The sequence below is a fragment of the Capra hircus genome, chromosome 14, assembly GCF_001704415.2.
Source record: "Capra hircus breed San Clemente chromosome 14, ASM170441v1, whole genome shotgun sequence".
NCBI lineage: Eukaryota > Metazoa > Chordata > Mammalia > Artiodactyla > Bovidae > Capra > Capra hircus.
The window spans coordinates 4479280-4498499 of NC_030821.1; the positions used below are offsets into that span (position 1 = coordinate 4479280).

General features: G+C 37.3%; 1 protein-coding gene across 4 annotated transcripts in view; it reads left to right on the forward strand.

Annotated features, from left to right (window-relative positions):
- The window catches only part of RALYL (RALY RNA binding protein-like), an 817853-nt gene extending 798866 nt beyond the window's left edge, over positions 1-18987 (forward strand). For 3 of the 4 annotated variants that reach the window (XM_013969344.2, XM_018058166.1, XM_018058167.1), the window contains exon 9: positions 18008-18981. Coding sequence is in view for 1 of the 4 variants with exons in the window: in XM_005689272.2 (XP_005689329.1) it covers positions 18008-18025 (18 nt within the window). In the remaining 3 variants the exon portion in view is untranslated. Of the gene's footprint in view, positions 1-18007 lie in introns of all 4 variants that reach the window. The other variant, XM_005689272.2, reaches the window with a different exon arrangement.

Sequence of the window (19220 nt, forward strand, 5' to 3'; positions counted from 1 at the left end):
TCAGAGTGGGACACAGCTGAGAGACTTCACTTCCACTTTCATGCACTGGAGAAGGAAATGGCAACCCACTCCAGTGTTCTTGCCTGGGGAATCCCAGGGACGGGGGAGCCTGGTGGGCTGCCGTCGATGGGGCCGCACAGGGTCGGGCACGACTGAGGCGACTCAGCAGCAGCAGCGACGTATGTTTCAGTGCTGCTCTCTCAGTTTGCCCCACCCTATCTCCCCCTGTTGTGTACACAAGTCTGTTCGCTTTACATTAAGCTTATCACACGCCAAATAATTTGTGTCTCCCCACTACCCCTGTATCACCCTTCCCCTCACTGGTAACAGTTTGCCGTTGTTTAGATTCCACGTATGACTGATGTCATACAGTGTCTTTCTTTCTCTGTCTGACTTGTTTCACTTAGCATAGCACCTTCTCAGGTGAGGCAGTGGTTAAGAATCTACCTGTCAATGCAGGAGATGCAAGAGACATCTGGGTCAGGAAGATTTCCCGGAGAAAGAAATGGCAACCCACGTCCGGTATTCTCGCTCGGACACTTCCATGGAGAGAGAAGCCTGGTGGGCTACTGTCCATGGGTAGCAGAGAGTCAGACACAGTTGGGCACCTCAGCAGGCATGCAGCACGAGTACCCTCCAAATCCGTCTGCGTTGCTGCAGATGGCGACGTGGCTGAGCAGCATGCTTAAATACATATATGCCGCATGTTCTTTATCCCTGCATCTGTTGATGAGCACTTAGGTTGCTTCCATATCTTGGCAATCATAAATAACGCTTCTATGAATACTGGGGTGCATGCTTCTTTTCAACCTAGTGTCTTTGGTGTTTTTCAGATATATAAGCAGGAGTGGCATTGCTAGTTCTAGTTTTTAGTTTTTTGAGAAACCTGCATACTGTCTTACATAGTGACTGCACCAGTCTACATTCCCACCAGCAGTGTACACGAGTTCCTTTTCTTTACATCCGTACCAACATTTCTTAATGTTCTTTTTGATGATAGCCTTTCTGAAAGGTGTGGCTTTATTTGCCTTTCTCTGATGATTAGTGATGCCTATTGGCATTTCTACATTTCCTCTTTAGAAAAAATGTTTAGTTCTGCTCATTTTTTAATAGAATTATTTGTTTTTGATGCTGAGTTGAACAGGCTATTTATATGGGTTGAATATTAATCCCTTATTAATCATATTGCAAATCGCAATTTGCAAAGTCATTTGCAAATATTTTCTCCCATTCAGTAGGCCATCTTTTAGTTTTGTCAGTGGGTTTCTTTGCTGTGTGAAAGGTTCTATGTTTAATTAGGTTCCATGTGTTTATTTTTGCTTTTATTTCCTTTATTTTAGGAGACAGATCCAAAAACATATTGCTGCGATTTATGTCAAAGAGTGTCCTGCCTATGTTTTCCTCTAGGAGCTTTATAGTACCCAGTCTTATATTTAGGTCTTTAATTCATTTTTAGTTTATTTTTGTACGTGTTGTAAGAGAATATTCTAATTTCATTCTGTTACATGTAACTCTCCAGTTTTCTCAGCACCATTTATTGAAGAGATTGTCTTTTCTCCACTGTATGTTCTTGCCTGCTTTCCCACAGATTAATTGACCATACGTGCGTGGGTTTATTTCTGGGCTTTATTCGTCCCATTGATCTATGTATCTGTTTTTGTGCCAGTGCCATACTGTTTTGATTGCTGTGACTTTAGAGTATAGTCTGAAGTCAAGGAACATGACTTCTCCAGCTCTTTCTCAGTATTACTTCGGCTATTTGGAGTCCTTTGTACTTTCATATGAATTTTAAAATTATTTGTTCTAGTTCTGTGAAAAATGCCATTGGTATTTTTATAAGAATGCATTTAATCTATAGATTGCCTTGAATAGTACGGTCATTTTAACAATTTTTAAATGACTGATACTTGCTCATTTAACAATCCAAGAGCCTGTTGTATCTTTCCATCTGTTTGTGTTATCTTCAGTTTCTTTCATCAGCATCTTAAACCTACCTAATGAGGCAAAAGATCTTTTTTTCTGTAAATTATAAGATACTATTGAAACAAATATACAGTATTTTTAAGAAACAAAGGTCTTCCCTGATATTTCTGTTGGTAAAGAATCTGCCTGCAATGCAGAAAACCCCAGTTTGATTCCTGGGTCAGGAAGACCCACTGGAGAAGGGATAGGTTACCCACTCCAGTATTCTTGATCTTTCCTCGTGGCTCAGCTGGTAAAGAAACCGCTTACAGTGTAGGAGACCTGGGTTCAATCCTTGGGTTGGGAAGATCCCTGGAGAAGGGAAAGGCTACCCACTCCAGTATTCTGGCCTGGAGAATTCCATGGACTGTATAGTCCATGGGGTCGCAAAGAGTCGGACACGACTGAATGACTTTCACTAATTCTTAAGAAATAAAAATAGTTTGAGGAAATGATGTAAAGCATAAGAGAATCAAAAGAATTAATTTTATTATTTTATTAATAATTTTATTGATTATTAAAATTGATGCTTTTATTTCAGTAAAATAATTTTGAAATATGTGAACACATGTGCTTATGAGTATGTTCAACAAAGCTTATTATATGTTTGTTAAAATGCTTCACTTTTTCTGTCAGTCACTCGTGAGAAATAAATAACTCACTGATTGCCTAGTAGGTGTAGATTTGCTTCATTTGACTTTTAAAGGATCATTTTAACTAGAATTACTTTCAGTTTAGGGGAAACAGAGAGAATACAAATTGCATCTTGTAAAGGGGCCTTTTTAAAATTGCCCTGTAACCATGGAAATATCATTTTAGAGTCATAAAATTTTAACTAGACTTAGTCCTGGTATCTAAAGCATTCTGTGTGCACCATGACATATCATATGCAAATTCTATTAAATTCTCTGTGCCTTTTCACTGCTTACTGTTTTCAGATGGACAATTGTGTGTCAGTAAAGACTCCAGGCACTGAAGTGGATGTGAATGCGTTGACTGCATTTGTTTAACAGCCAGGTGAAAATTAGTGTCTTAAACCTTTCCTACCTATTTTATATTCAAAGATGTCCATAGAAGTAATTCATTTCATCCTGTTAAATAATGAATGTTGGATCCCTGACACAATACTAATATATTCCTTCATTCTTCTGGCACTAATGATATATGATACTAAATTTTTTAAATTATCATTTTATTCTTCCAGATCTGTATATTAGTAATAATTTCTTTTTCCATAATATCAAATCTATAAAACACTGAAAACTTCAGCTATGTTTTCTTTATTCTAAATCTAAAATGTTATTCACAAGTAATATTCTATCTGGAAATATCAGATACATCAGGCAATTCATTCATCCAAAGTTTTAAAGTATATTCAAATTACACAGGATGATGTTCCAACACTTGTCTATTGGATGGGTTAATAGACATTTCCCGAAAGAGACAGTTAATTGTAGATACTAACCTCCCATTGTCTTATACAAAGGTTGTTGAATTTATTGGCCTAAGAATTTTACCCACCAAATCACTAGTGCTTTTTTTTTGTTTTGAATTTAATGTTCCAAATATAGTTGATCTATTACCAAGTATTGTAAACATAGGACTTTACTGACTTTTTATTGCTAGTTTTTAAAATTTGAGTGTGATAAACTTAAAAAACTTCAGAGCAAAAATTTTTAAAGTAGTTACATGACTATGATCATTTGATAAATATCAGAGCCGGAAACTTGTGCTTGAGAAAGCTAAGAAAGTCATTAACAGCAGTATTTCTGATGGAACTAATGTTATACCTTTTCAGGCTACGCTGAATCTAATAATCTGTGACAGAAGAAATGAGAAAAGGTGTGAAAGCTTTTCATTAGATCAGAAATTGAAAGAAAGGGGAAAAAAGGTTTTTTTCAATTTGATTCATAGCTCAACTGACAGGGTCCCAGTGGAAAAGAGATTAATTGTCTAACTGGTGCCGACCTTTTACACTCCCTGCCCCATATTCTGGAAGTGAATTCCTAAATCTGTTTGCCTGCATTTGAATTGCAAAGGGCATCTTCACTTCACATTCCCCCTCTACAACCCAAACCCTCACCCCCACACGTGGGCCTTTATTACGAAGCAGCAGGGGCCTGTGTCTCGCTGTTCCCCGTGCTCAAAACTCTGGCAAGAGCAAACCAGTCCGCACCATCAGCCCTGCTCTACCTCAGAGTCTCCCCTTACGAAACTCCACGGTCTCTCAGCTTGCTCTGAATATGGAAAAATGACAAGCTTCAGGGTAGCCTGGGATGAAATGAAAGTTCAGGCCTTTGGAGGACTGATAAGAATGCTTATCAGCTAGAACCTGATAAGTATTCTGGATACCTTGCCACATTTTCAGGAATACATATTAATAATGTGCAGTAACATTTCCTAAAAGCAAACTTTGCTAACCCGTGGCCTACTGGAAATAACATCTATAGCTGCTGCCATTTAAAGCTCTGTGAATTGGTTAAGGTGTGCAATCTTTGGGGGCTTAATTATTTCAAAAATGTAGAAAAATAGCTTATCTTACAGAAGCAAAAAACTGAAAATGTGTGATTCAATATATACATACGCAGAGACACACATGCACAGAGAGAGATTTTTATTTCATTCCAAGTCAGAAAATATAAGAGGAAAAGGAAACTGCTTTTTCCATTTGCATTTCCTTCCAGGAATAATAATGAGTTTTTTAATATATGTCATTTCATTTATTGCCTAAAATAATGTTGGGGAATAGGTATTTTATAAGTAACTGGTTTTAGAGAGTAACTTCCCTAAGGTCATCCTGATAATAAAGGCCTACTCAAAATTCAATAAGGGTCTGTAAGATTCCAGTGACCTTAGATACTTTCACAGACTAGTGTTTACAGATGTTATTGATTTTAATCAGTGCTGTATCTTTATGATCCTTGGTGACAATTTAACTTAATTTTAAAATTAAATTGACTTATCTTTTTAATGTAAAATAAACATATCTTTAAAACTAAACTTTAGTTCAGCCCAGTAAATAGAAAACCATATTATCCTTTTCATAAGTAAGGAATATATTTTAAATAAATAAAATGAAAAGACACAGCTTTTTAAATTTAGTTTGTTGTTTTCATACGTTGAAAAATCTGGCATTTCTGTTTTTCTCTCTCGCCCCCTCCCCTCTCTCACTGAAAACAAAGACAAAAAAAATGTAGACAGTAGTAGAGAGATGTCAGAATAAGCGTGAGCAGAAACTTTCTATTCAATGCAGTCAGGACTGTAAGAACACGGAGCGGGACAATTTTCTCACGATGCGAGTCAATGTCTCCAATGCACCTTCCCACCTGACAGCGTCTCGGGCACCTGCTGCCGTTCGCTTTCCTCTCTGAGAACAGGGAGCTCAGCCGTGCCGCCCGGCACTCCACACTTGATGAGAGGGTGACTGAATGGCACTCTGATTGACCGTCACCCTCCTGCAGTCGTCTGCCTTGTAGTTTCCTACTTGAAATTGGCAGAAATTTTACATGCAAATTGACTTCTTAGCTCGCAGTAGGAGAGTATGCCAAATTTTACAGAATTTGATACTTCTTTTTAATCACATGCATACCTTCTCATTTAAATACCTTGATGCATCTCATTCCTCTGGATTCCTCTGTGCTCAAAATTTGCAATTTTTGTTCCTATAAAAAGCATTCAATGTCATCTCTTTTAAAATTTTTTTCTTAATTTTTACTGTAAAGAAAAATGTTAGTATGAATTGAAAAAGCTTAAATTATCATGGTATTTATATAAAAAGTAATAACTATGAAGTCAGTCTCAAATTTTATCCAGAATTTTAAATAGCCTTAAAAGTTAAGATTAATTTCATTTTCTAATCATTGAGGCCACATTTGAGCTCTGTAAATGCTAATGCTAAGCAAGGACATTTTTCCTTGAACTATCTCTAAATCGAGTAACTATTTCTAAAAGTAAATTGTTCAGTGCTCAGTCATGTCCAACTCTTTGCTACCCCATGGACTGCAGCACTCCAGGGTTCCCCGTCCTTCACCATCTCCCAGAGCTTGTTCAGACTCATGTCCATTGAGTCAGTGATGCCATCCAACCATCTCATCCTCTGTCACCCCCTTCTGCCCTCAATCTTTCCCAGCATAGGGTCTTTTCAAATGAGTTGACTCTTCACATCAGGTGGCCAAAGTATTGGAGCTTTAGCTTCAGCACCAGTTATTCCAGTTAATATTTAGGGTTGATTTCCTTTAGGATTGGATGGTTTGATCTCCTTGCAGTCCAAGGGACTCTCAAGAGTCTTCTCAGCACCACAGTTTGAACACATCAATTCTTCAATGCTTAGCCTTTTTTATGGTCCAATGTTCACATCCATACATGACTACTGGAAAAACGATAGCTTTGACTATGAGGACCTTTGTCAGCAAAGTGATATCTCTGCTTTCTAATACACTGTCCAGGTTTGTCATAGCTTTTCTTCCAAGGAGTAAACATCTTTTAATTTTGTGAATGCAGTCACCATTCACAGTGATTTTGGAGCCCAGGAAAATAAAGTCTGTCACTGTTTCCAGTTTTTCCCCATCTATTTGCTGTGAAATGATGGGACTGAATGCCATGGTCTTTAGTTACTTAAATGCTAAATTTTAGGCCAGCTTTTTCACTCTCCTTTTTCACCTTCATTAAGAGGCTCTTTAGTTCTTCTTTGCTTTCTGCCATAAGGGTGGTGTCATCTGCATACCTGAGGTTATTGATATTTCTCCCAGCAATCTTGATTCCAGCCTGAGCTTCATCCAGCCCAGCAGGAAAGTAAATTAGGTTGAAGACATTCACCATAAAATTGATGTCTTTCCTATATGAGATATAGTATTTTCTTATGCAATATTTTCTTCAGATAAAATTGGTTACTTCTTTTCACAACTCAAATGGGTTTAACCAATGAAATGAGAAATGGCAACCCACTCCAGTATTCTTGCCTGGAGAATCCCATGGACGGAGGAGCCTGGTGGGCTACAGTCCATGGGGTCGCAAAGAGTCGGACACGAGCGAGTGACTTCACTTTCACTTTCATTTAATAATGGGTAGCTGTTATCACCTTATAGTTATGTGGCCATTGATAGTGCTGTAAAAATAAAAATGATACAGAAGCCCAGTTACAAAATACTGTTATCTATGACCCTCTTAAATAAAGTTTATTTATTTAAAATGTTTTAAGGTCATGTGCAAATAAGTAAATATTCGTAATTCTTCTCTGTGACTCAGAAGCCAATTTCCTGTGCTCTTTCACTTGCCTACATTGTTAGCAGAAAAATAGAGACTCTGCAGAATAGTGTCATAAACACCTTCTCTATTGGCTTCCAAGCACTCATCTACCAAAACCCCATTAGACTAAAGGCAGCTTCTGAGGCCTGAAGAAACCAACAAGTCGTTGGGGACATTCTGTCTGAAACTTCATCTGAACCATTATCCTCCCAGCACCCCCCATTGAGAACACACATTTTTTAGAGGATGTTTGGTGTGGAGAGCATGTTGTTGCTGCATTCAGACATGAGCCACCTATCCTTTGATGTTTATTTCAAACCACGTATTTATTTCAGTTTGGTCTTCAAAAAAGGGCCACAGTGCGATTTTGGACTGGATTTATTTTACCCCTTTCAGTAAGACCCCGGGTAGGTGACTTTCTTTCCTTATTGCCTCAGACTTCTCTCCGTTAAGATTTGAGTATTTGTAAAATGCTATAGAAATCGTTTATAGTTCCACATGTACATAGCAGTTGTAGGAGATATTGCATTTATGTGCCAGGTAATAGCACAGAGGGATGACTCAGCAATAAACACCAGGTATAGGTGATAATTACAGAAAGCTAGGCAGCCGCAGTGCCCTCCCTCTTCAACACACAGCACAGTTTAGTGGACATGAGACTTTCCTAGATTTCCAAAGTCAAAGCCGATGAACAAATGATGATACTGCCTTCTGTTCGGGTCCATAAAGTGTGATTTCTTAGAGGAATCTAATTATAAAGGAAAAAAATCATTTCCAATAAAAATTGGGGACACATTTGTTTACATAAGTCTTCCAGAACTCAGATTATCTTAAATTATGTCATCAATTTATTGAATTAAAATGCTCCAAGCTCTTATTTATCTTGACCCATACCAGAATGATCATATAATTGATACTATTTCTAAATTCTACATTCTCTGATAGTATTAAAAAGAAAACAGAGGTAAGTGAGCTGGTATCCAAAACCTATTTCAAAAAGGCTCTAGTAGGCAGTATGATATAAATTTATCCTATAAGACAAAGTCCAGTTTCCAATACCTCCTTCTTGTTTCACATAATAATCAGGCAATGACTCTGAGATCTCTCTGAATTATTCAGGATTGTGTTAGATCCAGCATAATTTGAGGGCCAAGAATATTTTCACAGTATTTCAGAGCTTTAAACCTTAAGATTTTTTAATTAACTGAATTTCTCAAATATTGATAAAAACACTTTATTAATAAAATAATAGTATAATTATTTCTTTTACTTTACTATTTCACTTGCTCTCTCAGATTAATTTTGCTCAGTTTTAAAATTAAAGATATTATGTTCTAATTATTTGATATGTATATATAGTAAATTTAATTAAAGTAAATGAAAATTGTTAAATAACCATGAAAACCTTTCCCTAGCTATTCTCAATGGTTGTGAATTAACTATATTATTGTCAAGGGCTTTCAAATTTGAACCTCTAAACCAATCAATTCTAAATCACATTTCAGTTATATAGAAAATAATTTTTAAAATATTTCTTCTTGTGTGCCAAAAGCAGTTACTCAAAGAACTGTAGAAAGCAATAAAATGTATAAAATTTCAAAGTTCATAATAATCTTAGCATTAATCAGCATTTGGCTTCTAGCATTGGAATTAACTTAAGCAATTTGAAGTATTATCCTAAAATTATCATTATCTTTTACCAGCATTGAGAGTAACTAATGGTTGTTAGACACTATATAATTAGCATGAGAAATCAGAAATCAGTGCATGATCAAATACAAGTTATGGGCCAAATAAGATTACTATGATTTATCAATTCAGCTACTCAAATATGATTGTCAATGAACCCAAAACACTCAAAACACAATCATAATTATCTTCAGAAAGAATTAAGAAAAATATTAATGTGTTACTTTATGTAACAGAACATTCAAGCTCTGGTAAATCATATAATTCAGCAATTATTTTTCAGTATTTAATTAAATTTTTACACATTTTAAATAAAACTTGTAACCCGCATTAGATAATTTTGCTCTGAAGTTAAACATTCTTTTTTCTTTGAATCAAACGTATTTTTACAACATAAAAGGTCTCCTTTAGACAGATGCCTAAAGTAAAAGTTTAATTTAAATGATTTGAATTAATCCAAGGCAGAACTTTTTAAAACAATCCAAACAGAGAAAGGTAGGTGGTAGGCTATATACGAATCCTAGTACTTTCTCAGTAATTCCATCTCTTTTACCCCACTCACCACTAGAACACCAGTGTATTTTCACATCCCAGTTGAGATCACCTCTGCTAAAATTAATATGGTGCCCAGTCTGAATCTGCCTGCAATGCAGATTGGGTTTGATCCCTGGGTTGGGAAGATCCCCTGGAGGAGGAAACTGCAAGGCACTCCAATTTTCTTGCCTGGAAGGTCCCACATACAAAGGAGCTTGGCGGGCTATAGTCCACAGGGTCCCAGAGAGTCAGACACGACTGAGCCTGCACACACCTGACTCCTCACTGTCCGGCTCACAGCTAGGCAGAATAGAACGCTACAGAAAGCACCTCTCCCAAATAAAGCACCACGGGTATGATTTAGTCAAGACACTCACTGTTGGATCCAAGGATAAGTGACTATTATGAGGATAATTCTTGCCCAATGACCTACCTCACTGGTTTGTAATTAAAATCAAACGGGAACATACTTAAAGTGTTTTATGAACTTTCACACACTATATACATAAATTTATTATATTGATTGTTGTCCATGCCCACTGTCTTAACCCAGTCCCAGATACTAAGAATAGCCCAAACACAATCAACTTACTTGGGACAAATTAAGGGAGTCTTAGGTAAGTAATTCAGACGCCACAGATTGTAAGACATTCTTGTTTCTCTTATTGTAAGTGTATTCATTTCTCTAGGTTTACTCTAGCAGCTGGATCCTACTTTCTTCCTGGGAACAAATGGGGTCCACATATAGAAATGAATAAGTGAATCAGAACAGATTCCTGCCCTAATGTTTTGTCTAATACCAATCCACTCCCCATAGAGCTGGTCTCTGCCTTCCTCTCTCTTACTGTTTTGGAGAAATGACCTGAATTTCTGTCCCATGGATGGGATCCTCCTGGTACCTCTGTACCTCTCAAATTCGGTCTGGCTGTCTGATCTTACCACATTGTCTAGGTTTTCTCTCAGTATATAGCTCAGCCAATTAGCAGATTTAGACTCAAAGAAGTGAATTCTCTTCTCCCCACTCTCTTCCACAAATGGAGCAGGAGTCTTTGTGAGGTGAAGAGCTCTGCGCCCGCCTCAGCTGGTTCAGTCAAAACTCTGTGCCCGTCAGCAGTGGTTACCAGGGAAAGCCCTCTTGCCTCGGCTGGGGAGTCAGGCCAGCTCCTTCTTCACTCAGGAATCACTTTCTTAACCACTCCGTTCCTCTGGTTCACTAATGCTCCTGGGGTGACCATAGAGGAGAACTGTACACCACTGTTGCATTTTATCTCACTAAACAAATTGCTTACTGTGGTAAACAATGAATTAATGAATCCAAAAGAAGACAGTATTTGCCCCTTATTTGAACATTATTTGCGATTTCAATTAAATGACGTGGACTCTAGAAACACAAATGATCTGTGTGTCTAGATGTAAAAACCATTAGTGCACTAATGTATTTGTTAGAGATAGCAGCAATTAGATACAAAGTGATGCAATGAACTCTGAAAAGAGTTTTTTAGAAATCACATACAGTAAGCCATGTCCCAAACCAAATATCCATAAGGAAAATGGCATTTTTAATTGTCATTTTACAATAGCACATTATTTTCAATTCAATATCAAAAACTATATTTTATCTATACCATCAGTGTCATAAACTAAAATATGAATGTCATAAGTGTGGCAGTCACTTTATAATATTTGTAAGAACACAAGTTATTTGGATTTGGTAAATTTAAATTAACATTAATTTTGTTTTCTTTTTCTTTTCCTGATGGTTTTACAATATTGCTTTCTATTTTTCTTCATTTTATCAGAGAGGACATCAAACATCTGAGCATTACCTTTGTAGTAAATCCAATGATTTTATAAAAAATGATTGATTTTCCTAGTCTTTTCATCTTTCCATTTGGTATGAAATAACGCCTGCTTCTGCTACTGCTGCTAAGTCACTTCAGTCGTGTCCGACTCTGTGCAACCCCATAGACGGCAGCCCACTAGGCTCCTCTGTCCCTGGGATTCTCTAGGCAAGAACACTGGAGTGGGGTGCCATTTCCTTCTCCAATGCATGAAAGTGAAAAGTGAAAGTGAAGTCGCTCAGTCGTGCCCCACTCTTAGCGACCCCATTGACTGCAGCCCACCAGGCTCCTCCATCCATGGGATTTTCCAGGCAAGAGTACTGGAGTGGGGTGCCATTGCCTTCTCCGAAATAAAGCCCAAGGATCTGGATATTTGTGAGCCACTATAATATAAACAGCTAGGGTTTTGTCTCATGGTCATATTATTTGATGAATGTTGAAAGACAGATGGAGGAATACGGACGGAATAATGAGTGTGGAATGATGAACTGTTAGGAATTGGAGGTGAAAATAAGTAAGGAAGAAGGAAGTGGAATGGAGACAGGAAAGAAGCAGTTAGAGGACCGGGTAGCACGTCCAGAAGACGGTTGGCCCACGGAGTGCCTACTCACCGAGAAGCACTGGCGATAATGTGGGCTATAGGTCGGCCATCAGTTGCGCCCAACTGAAATGCTTGACTGTAGTTACACAACTGAAGCAGAACTCCCACCAGAACAACTGTACAAGCTTGTAACATCTCTCAAGCTCCCTTCAAACTCCCTTTCTGCCTTTAATCCACTAGTGGGATTTCTGAGTTGACTATTTAATTACCCTACCCCAGTCCCTGTCGCCAGGATTAGAGGCTGTCAGCCTCTAAGACTCACACAGTAGAGCAGCTGTGTTCATCTGTAGACACAGCAGTGAGTCACTGCCCTCTTGGTTGTCATATGATTATGGACCTTCTGCTGTGGTTCTTTCACTTCAAAGTATAATGCAGTTTTGGCCCCAGAGTGTATCAATAGAAGGTAACTTTTAATTTGTAATAAACAGTCACTGCTGGGATTCTGTTTATATTATTTAGAAATTTGGATTGAAGTGGATCCCAATTGTGATAAGGGATTTGTAAAAGCCAGATGTCTTCACATTGTTTATAAAAAGTGGATGGTTGAATAATTACTCAGTAAACATGATTAGTGGTGGCAAAAATATAGATTATTCCTGCTCGTGAGAACTGCTTTTCCATAAAATGTTATATAGCTTCCATTACTCACATTTTTCTTTTAACTTTTTTGCTTTTATAGAAATATAGATTATCTATATTTATTTATTATAAATCTCAATTCAAAAAAAGATAACAGAAGCATTTCTGACATGAAAGAAAGACTATTTCTTTAAAGTATGTTTTTGTGGTAGAGTTCTAAATAAGGTGTATTTATTCAATATATTGCTGTACTTATTTTATTTCAAATATATTAATTCATGAGGTTCAAAATTAAATGTGCTTTCCCTGTAGATTAATACTCTCCTTTCCAACTTTGTTGAATAGAAGTAAATTGCTTGGTTCAATACAAACTAAGCCCATATGAGTGGCTCTTCTTGTTTTTCAGAAATAGGAGACACTAAGAGTTGAAAAAGCATTCATCATCAGGAGAATTTATTTTAAAAGCATCCAAGCGCCTACACAGCCAGTAGATAAATTACCCACTATTCAACAGAAGGAAAGCACAATTAGTTTCACATTATACTAAACAAATCAGCTCTTTAAGTGACAGTCATTTTTGAGAAAAAGGCAGCAAGAATGTCATAGTTGTTCCCTTTCTCCCTTGTCTTGAAAAGCAACAACTGGTCTTTTCTCAGACTACAAGTTCTATGGAAAGCAGGGTGAATGTATTTTGCTGTTGGTTTAGATAAGGAGAATTATATTCATGCCTTGTATCCATATGGTTAATAACACCCACTTCATGTAATCTGCCATCACTTAACCTGAAGAAGCACAGTTAGTAACCTTTGTGTACACAGCTACTGCAGCATTTTAAGCAACTTCCATCTGTAATAATGAAGTCATCAATGGAGGTCTTGGAGGAAAGAGTGCAATGCAAGCATATAGCCTCGTGCACACATGAATCATCCGTCAAAACCCCAAACCACAATGCCTTATGCTTGCAAGTCAGTCATAGCCCAGTTGTAAAAGAATCTGCCTGTAATGCAGGAAACCTCAGTTCGATTCCTGGGTCAGGAAGATCCCCTGGAGAAGGGATAGGCTACCCATTCCAGTATTCTTGGGCTTCCCTTGTGGCTCAGCTGGTAAAGAATCCACCTGCAATGCGGGAGACCTGGGTTCCATCCCGGGGTCTGGAAGATCCCCTGGAAAAGGGAAAAGTGGGTAGCCACCCACTCCAGTATTCTGGCCTGGAGAATTCCATGGATTGTATAGTCCATGCAGTCGCAAAGAGTTGGAGAGGACTGAGCAGCTTTCACTTTTCACTTTTATCCTTCTGTAAGAAAGAAAGAAAGTGAAATCACTCAGTTGTGTCAGACTCTTTGTGACCCCATGGACTGTAGCCTACCAAGCTCCTCCATCCATTAAGTTTAAATTTATTTATTAAGGTATTCATTCCACATTTATAAGGGATAATTTTTGATGCATGTATATAAGAAATGTACAAAATTTCTTTACACCACACAAAAAGTAGCACATTGAGTTTGACCCTTAAGTTCAAGATCTCATTGTCTCTTTTCATGTAAATGTACACAGCCTGGAACTACATAAAGAACACATAGAATGATGTCTTAATTTTTTTAAAATACATATGTATTTTATCAGTAAGGATATAATATATATTGTGTGAAGAAGAAGATAAGAAGAAAAAGAAAGCGGGACTAAGGGAAAGAGGCAGAGAGAGAGAGAATGTCAAAACATTAAAATGCACTTAAGCCTAGCCCATGCAGTTTCTTTCTCGGTGATATGTTTTTTTCTATGCTCTGACTGGAGAAAAGATTGTTAAGGGTATATATTTTGTTATTTTTAGTTGTTTAATTTATGAAAGTTTTAAAATGAATATTTATAAGTAGAACAAATTTTACAAAGTACTTCTAAGAAGTCTTTTAAAAAATGATTGTCCCTGATTAATTAAATGTTGTAAATGACACTTGTAAATTTAACATATTGTTTATTCTGTTTTTAAGTACTTTATTTGTCTGGTTTAACAAATAAAATCTTTCTGAGAAGGAAATAATTCTTAAAATCTAATAAGTTAAATATATGATGTCCTAAAGTTTTCTTAGACTGTCCAGTATCACACTTGATTATAAGATGTGGATATAAGACAGATCACAAAACTGAAATATTATGTCTCAATTTTTAACTGCGAATTCTAAGGCAAAATCATAAGGTTGTCACCTTAATAGACTAAATTATTTGAAATAATACATATTTAAATACCAAATGTTCACAGATTTCTTAACACAAAAATTTTAGTCTGTGATTTCTGTTCCTGTAAACATATTCAAGTCAACTCTAAGTCTTCCTAGAACTAAAAGGTATGTACTCACTAAGGAAGATGACATCTAGTTAACTAAAACCTTTGAGACGCACATCTGCCCTTGAGTGTGAAAGGCACATGCCCACAGAAGAGAAAATACCTTCCAGGCGCCCTGAGGTCCCCTCTGCCTGGGATCTTGACTGGACACGTGACATAGAGCTGCCGACGTCCCGGGCCGTTCTCACCACCTCAACTGCTATGTCAGTCTTCTTCATAATCTCTGTATCACAGGCCTCAAAACTTTAGCAGAAAGTCGAGTTCCCGGGTTCTCCGGCCACTCACAGGTGTCAGTAACTACCGGAGAAGCAGCCTGTGTGCGTGAGCTGCCAGCCCTCACCCAGCCTCACGAGATGGGGCTTTGGTCTGCAACATTTTCTTACTGAGAAGTAAAGAGCCCACAAAGCTTTTGTCAGCCTCACAGCTTTGTACAGAAATATTGGACTGGCCAAAATAAAAATAAGAGACACATTTTTCATTTTCATCAAGAACTTTGTTTTGTTCCATTACCTTCTGCCATTTTTCAGCCAACTTCATAATTCCAAACTCTTCCCCAAACTTATCTTTTTGAGCGAAGAATCATCTTCCAGAGAATTGAAATTGTTTTTCCTTTAAGAGAATTTCGTAAAGACCAAAATAAATGGACATCCAAAGACGCCATGTCTGCTTGATACAGCAAATGAATCAGAACTTCCCAGCCAAGCTGTAACGATTTTTCCCTGGTCATCAAAGAAACATGTGGTCTTGCGATATCCTGATGGAGGAGTATGCCTTTTCTGTTGACTAATTCCGGACGCTTTTCATGGAGTGATGTTCTTGGTTGGTGTAATTGGGAGTGTACTTGTTGGAATTAATTATTTGGCTTTCTGGAAGTAGCTCAAAATAGAGGACCCCCTTCCAATTCCACCATATTCACACCATTACCTTCTTTGGATGAAAACCTGCCTTTGGTGTGGTTGGTGGTGGTTCACTTGGCTTGTCCCATGACCTCTTCCATTCCACATTATTGTACAGTATCCACTTTTCATCACCTGTCACAATTAGTTTAAAAAATGGAACATTTTCCTTACGTTTCAATAGAGAATCATGTATGGAAATTCTGTCAAGGGTTTTTTTGCTTAATTTATGTGAAACCCAAACATCAAAGTGATTAACATACAAAGCTGATGCAAATGCTTTTCAGGGATACTTTGAGTATGCTGGCTATCTCCCCTGTGGTATAACTTTGATTGTTCTCAATGAATGTCTCAATTTGATCGCTGACAGCTTCAACTGGTCTCCTTGACCTTGGAGCATCATCCAGCAAGAAATCTCTAGCACAAGACGTCACAAACCACTTTTGACATAGTTTGATCAGTCACTGAACCTTCTCTATATACTGCACACGGAGAAGGCAATGGCTCCCCACTCCAGCACTCTTGCCTGGAAAATCCCATGGATGGAGGAGCCTGGTGGGCTGCAGTCCATGGGGTCGCGAAGTCGGACACGACTGAGCAACTTCACTTTCACTTTTCACTCTCATGCATTGGAGAAGGAACTGGCAACCCACTCCAGTGTTCTTGCCTGGAGAATCCCAGGGACAGAAGAGCTTGGTAGGCTGCCATCTCTGGGGTCGCACAGAGTTGAACACGACTGAAGCGACTTAGCAGCAGCATACACTGCACACGTTTTTTTCTTGTATTTCAGTTACATTTTTAACATTCTTGCAACAATAAAGGATAATATGCCAGAAATGCTGCTTTCGTTTTTCATCTTCAGTATTAAAATGGCTACACAAAAAATTCACCAGTTTTGATACAGTTTTTTTAAATACACAATGATATGCCAGCTGTCACAATACAGTCTAACAAAATTGTTTCCAATGATGGTAAAAGGCAACTAAAGGCAACTAGAGCCAGCTTTAGCCAGCCAGGGGAAAAAAAAAGAAAAAAAAAAATGAATGAATGAACTTTTTGGCCAACCCAATACTTTCCTGGTTTTAAGAGCCAGCTTACAGGGGGAAAAAAAAAAAAGAATGAACTTTTTTGGCCAACCCAATACTTTTCTGGTTTTAAGTTAAATAAGTGTTCCTTTGTTCTGCTTAAAGGTGTAAAGCAGTGGTCCTCGGACATGCATCTATCTTCTAGCATTTCAGACTCCATGAGAGCGGGCTCTGGGTCCTTCTCAGGCAGCAGCAGGGATACACGTAGATGACTTACCCCCCATCCACTCTCAGGGAGACCCGCTAACCGTAGGGACCAGCACACACTGTTAGAGCTGTAAAGGGTCATCCCATCCAAAGCTTGATCATATCAGGTTTTGGTTGACAACCTTGATACTACAATACCAAGACAAAAATGTTTGGAGTTCTCCCCTGGGATTGATAACCAGGAGCACTGCTAGGTATGTTGATAACAGATGTATGATGTTCCTCTCAACAGCAACTCCCATCCTAATTGGTTTACTTGTCTTTGACTCTAAGGTGTACGTTTCCCATCTAATGCTAAAAAAAAATCTTTGAAGTTGATGGATAGTGGGTTTAGTTATATATTTTACCTGAACAGAAAGACCTCAAACTTGTTAGGATTCTAGAATAAATAATTACCCTTCTCCACTAGTCTAAATAATTTTGCATTATTTTATCTTCATATTCATATTCAATTCTCAATTCAGTTCTTCAACCAATTGAATTTTCCCTCTTAAATGGTGTTTCCTGGCTCATGGTTGCACCCTGAGTCTTCCACTGTCCTTCTTGCCTCTAGATTCCTTCTTTTGTAACCAACCATTGCTTAACTCAGATTAGATCCCTGTATTGATTTTTCCTCCTATCCTAGGAATATAAGGTTTAGGAATGCACTCTTAAAAGCCTTTTCCAGGTGAAAAACTACTCCATGTTCACTCTTTAGGGGCAATAAAGGTTCCTGAGCATCTCAGACCTCTCAGCCTAGATCTACTAGTGGTTCTCTTCTGACCGCGACAAGTAATTGAAAAAAAATTGTTGGTCTCAATCAGTAGATCAACTGGATTAAAAAAAATCATTTCATGCTACAAACATATAATTTTAGTATTGTGTATAACAAAGGATCTGAGAACTTAAAGCTTCTCAGAAGTATTTATCCTAGAGATCTAAGACTCCTTTTGTCTTTTGCCTCATTAAGCCTTAAAATCTAACATATATCTTTGCATGCTATCAACAATGAAATAAAAATGTCTGTATTTTAAATAATTTTTCTTTCTCAGTTTCTACAGATAAAGTGATGTAAAGTAATGAATGATGCCATCAAAGCAGAAAAGAGAAACTGTGAAAACCCCCAGAAATGTGAAAGGAGGTTTCCTACAGGATAACAGCATCTTCGGTTCAATTTATAAAAACCCAAATAAATAAAATGGACAGTATTGTTCAATTTTAGAAATTCCATTTCTTCTATGTTCTAAGCTGTATAATTGTCAGGTTTTTATGGTTTAGATTGTAAATGTGTTCTTCCCTTTGCTAATTACATGTTTTTTTTTAAGTCTTAAAAGTCTTAAAATGTGAAGGACATTTATGAATGGTAAGGGAGACACTGTATACAAATGTATATTTGTAAAAGCTATTTTTATGATTAGCATGTTTTACTGTTGATCATATATAAAAGTCAGGTGATATTGCAATTATAAACTTAAACTTATTTCCAACAATGTCATGTAAGAAAAGATACATTGTATGCTAGTTTTTATAATTTATTTTTAACTTATAGTTTAAAGTACTTCAGATAATAATGATAAAATATTTGAAAAATTGTATTTCTGCCCTCAATAAGCACCATTTTTATTAATAAAGAATGCAAATATTTCAGATGTGATTCAATAGTTAAAGGATTGTTGGTTTGACCTGTAATTAAATTGAGCATCCTCTGCTTGACTGAACTGAAATGATGCAATTAATACCCAATATTTCAGTGTGAGTGGGAGATCCCATGGATGGATTTTAATGCCAATACAGATGAGAACTAGATTGGCAAGGAAGATTGTTTTGCCTTTGGATCCAAAAGTTCAAATTAATGCATACATCGCTTCATTCCATCTCCTATTACTAAGGATTCTCCATTCCCTGGCATTGCAAGTGTTTCCAAATGCCCTTAGCTGTTGTCTTGTGCTGTGGAAATGGAAGAAACCATCTTCACAGACTAGGAGAATTAAGTGTATAATTTCTTAATAAATACGGCTTCTTTTAAAACAAAGTTGGTGTGCATCTTTCTTTTGGGGTGAATTTAGTTTTAATACTCAGCTTGAATTTTTAAGTCATTTGTACAAAATCAGTGCAATAATGAAAGCAGCATAACCTTATTAATATGCAGATTACATGTTCTATATGCCTACACGTTATATGGGATGACATATTCTGGAGCACATTAATTTGGTATGTAATAGAAAGTCAGAGGGCCCTCACCCATGACGGAAGGAATAGTATGGA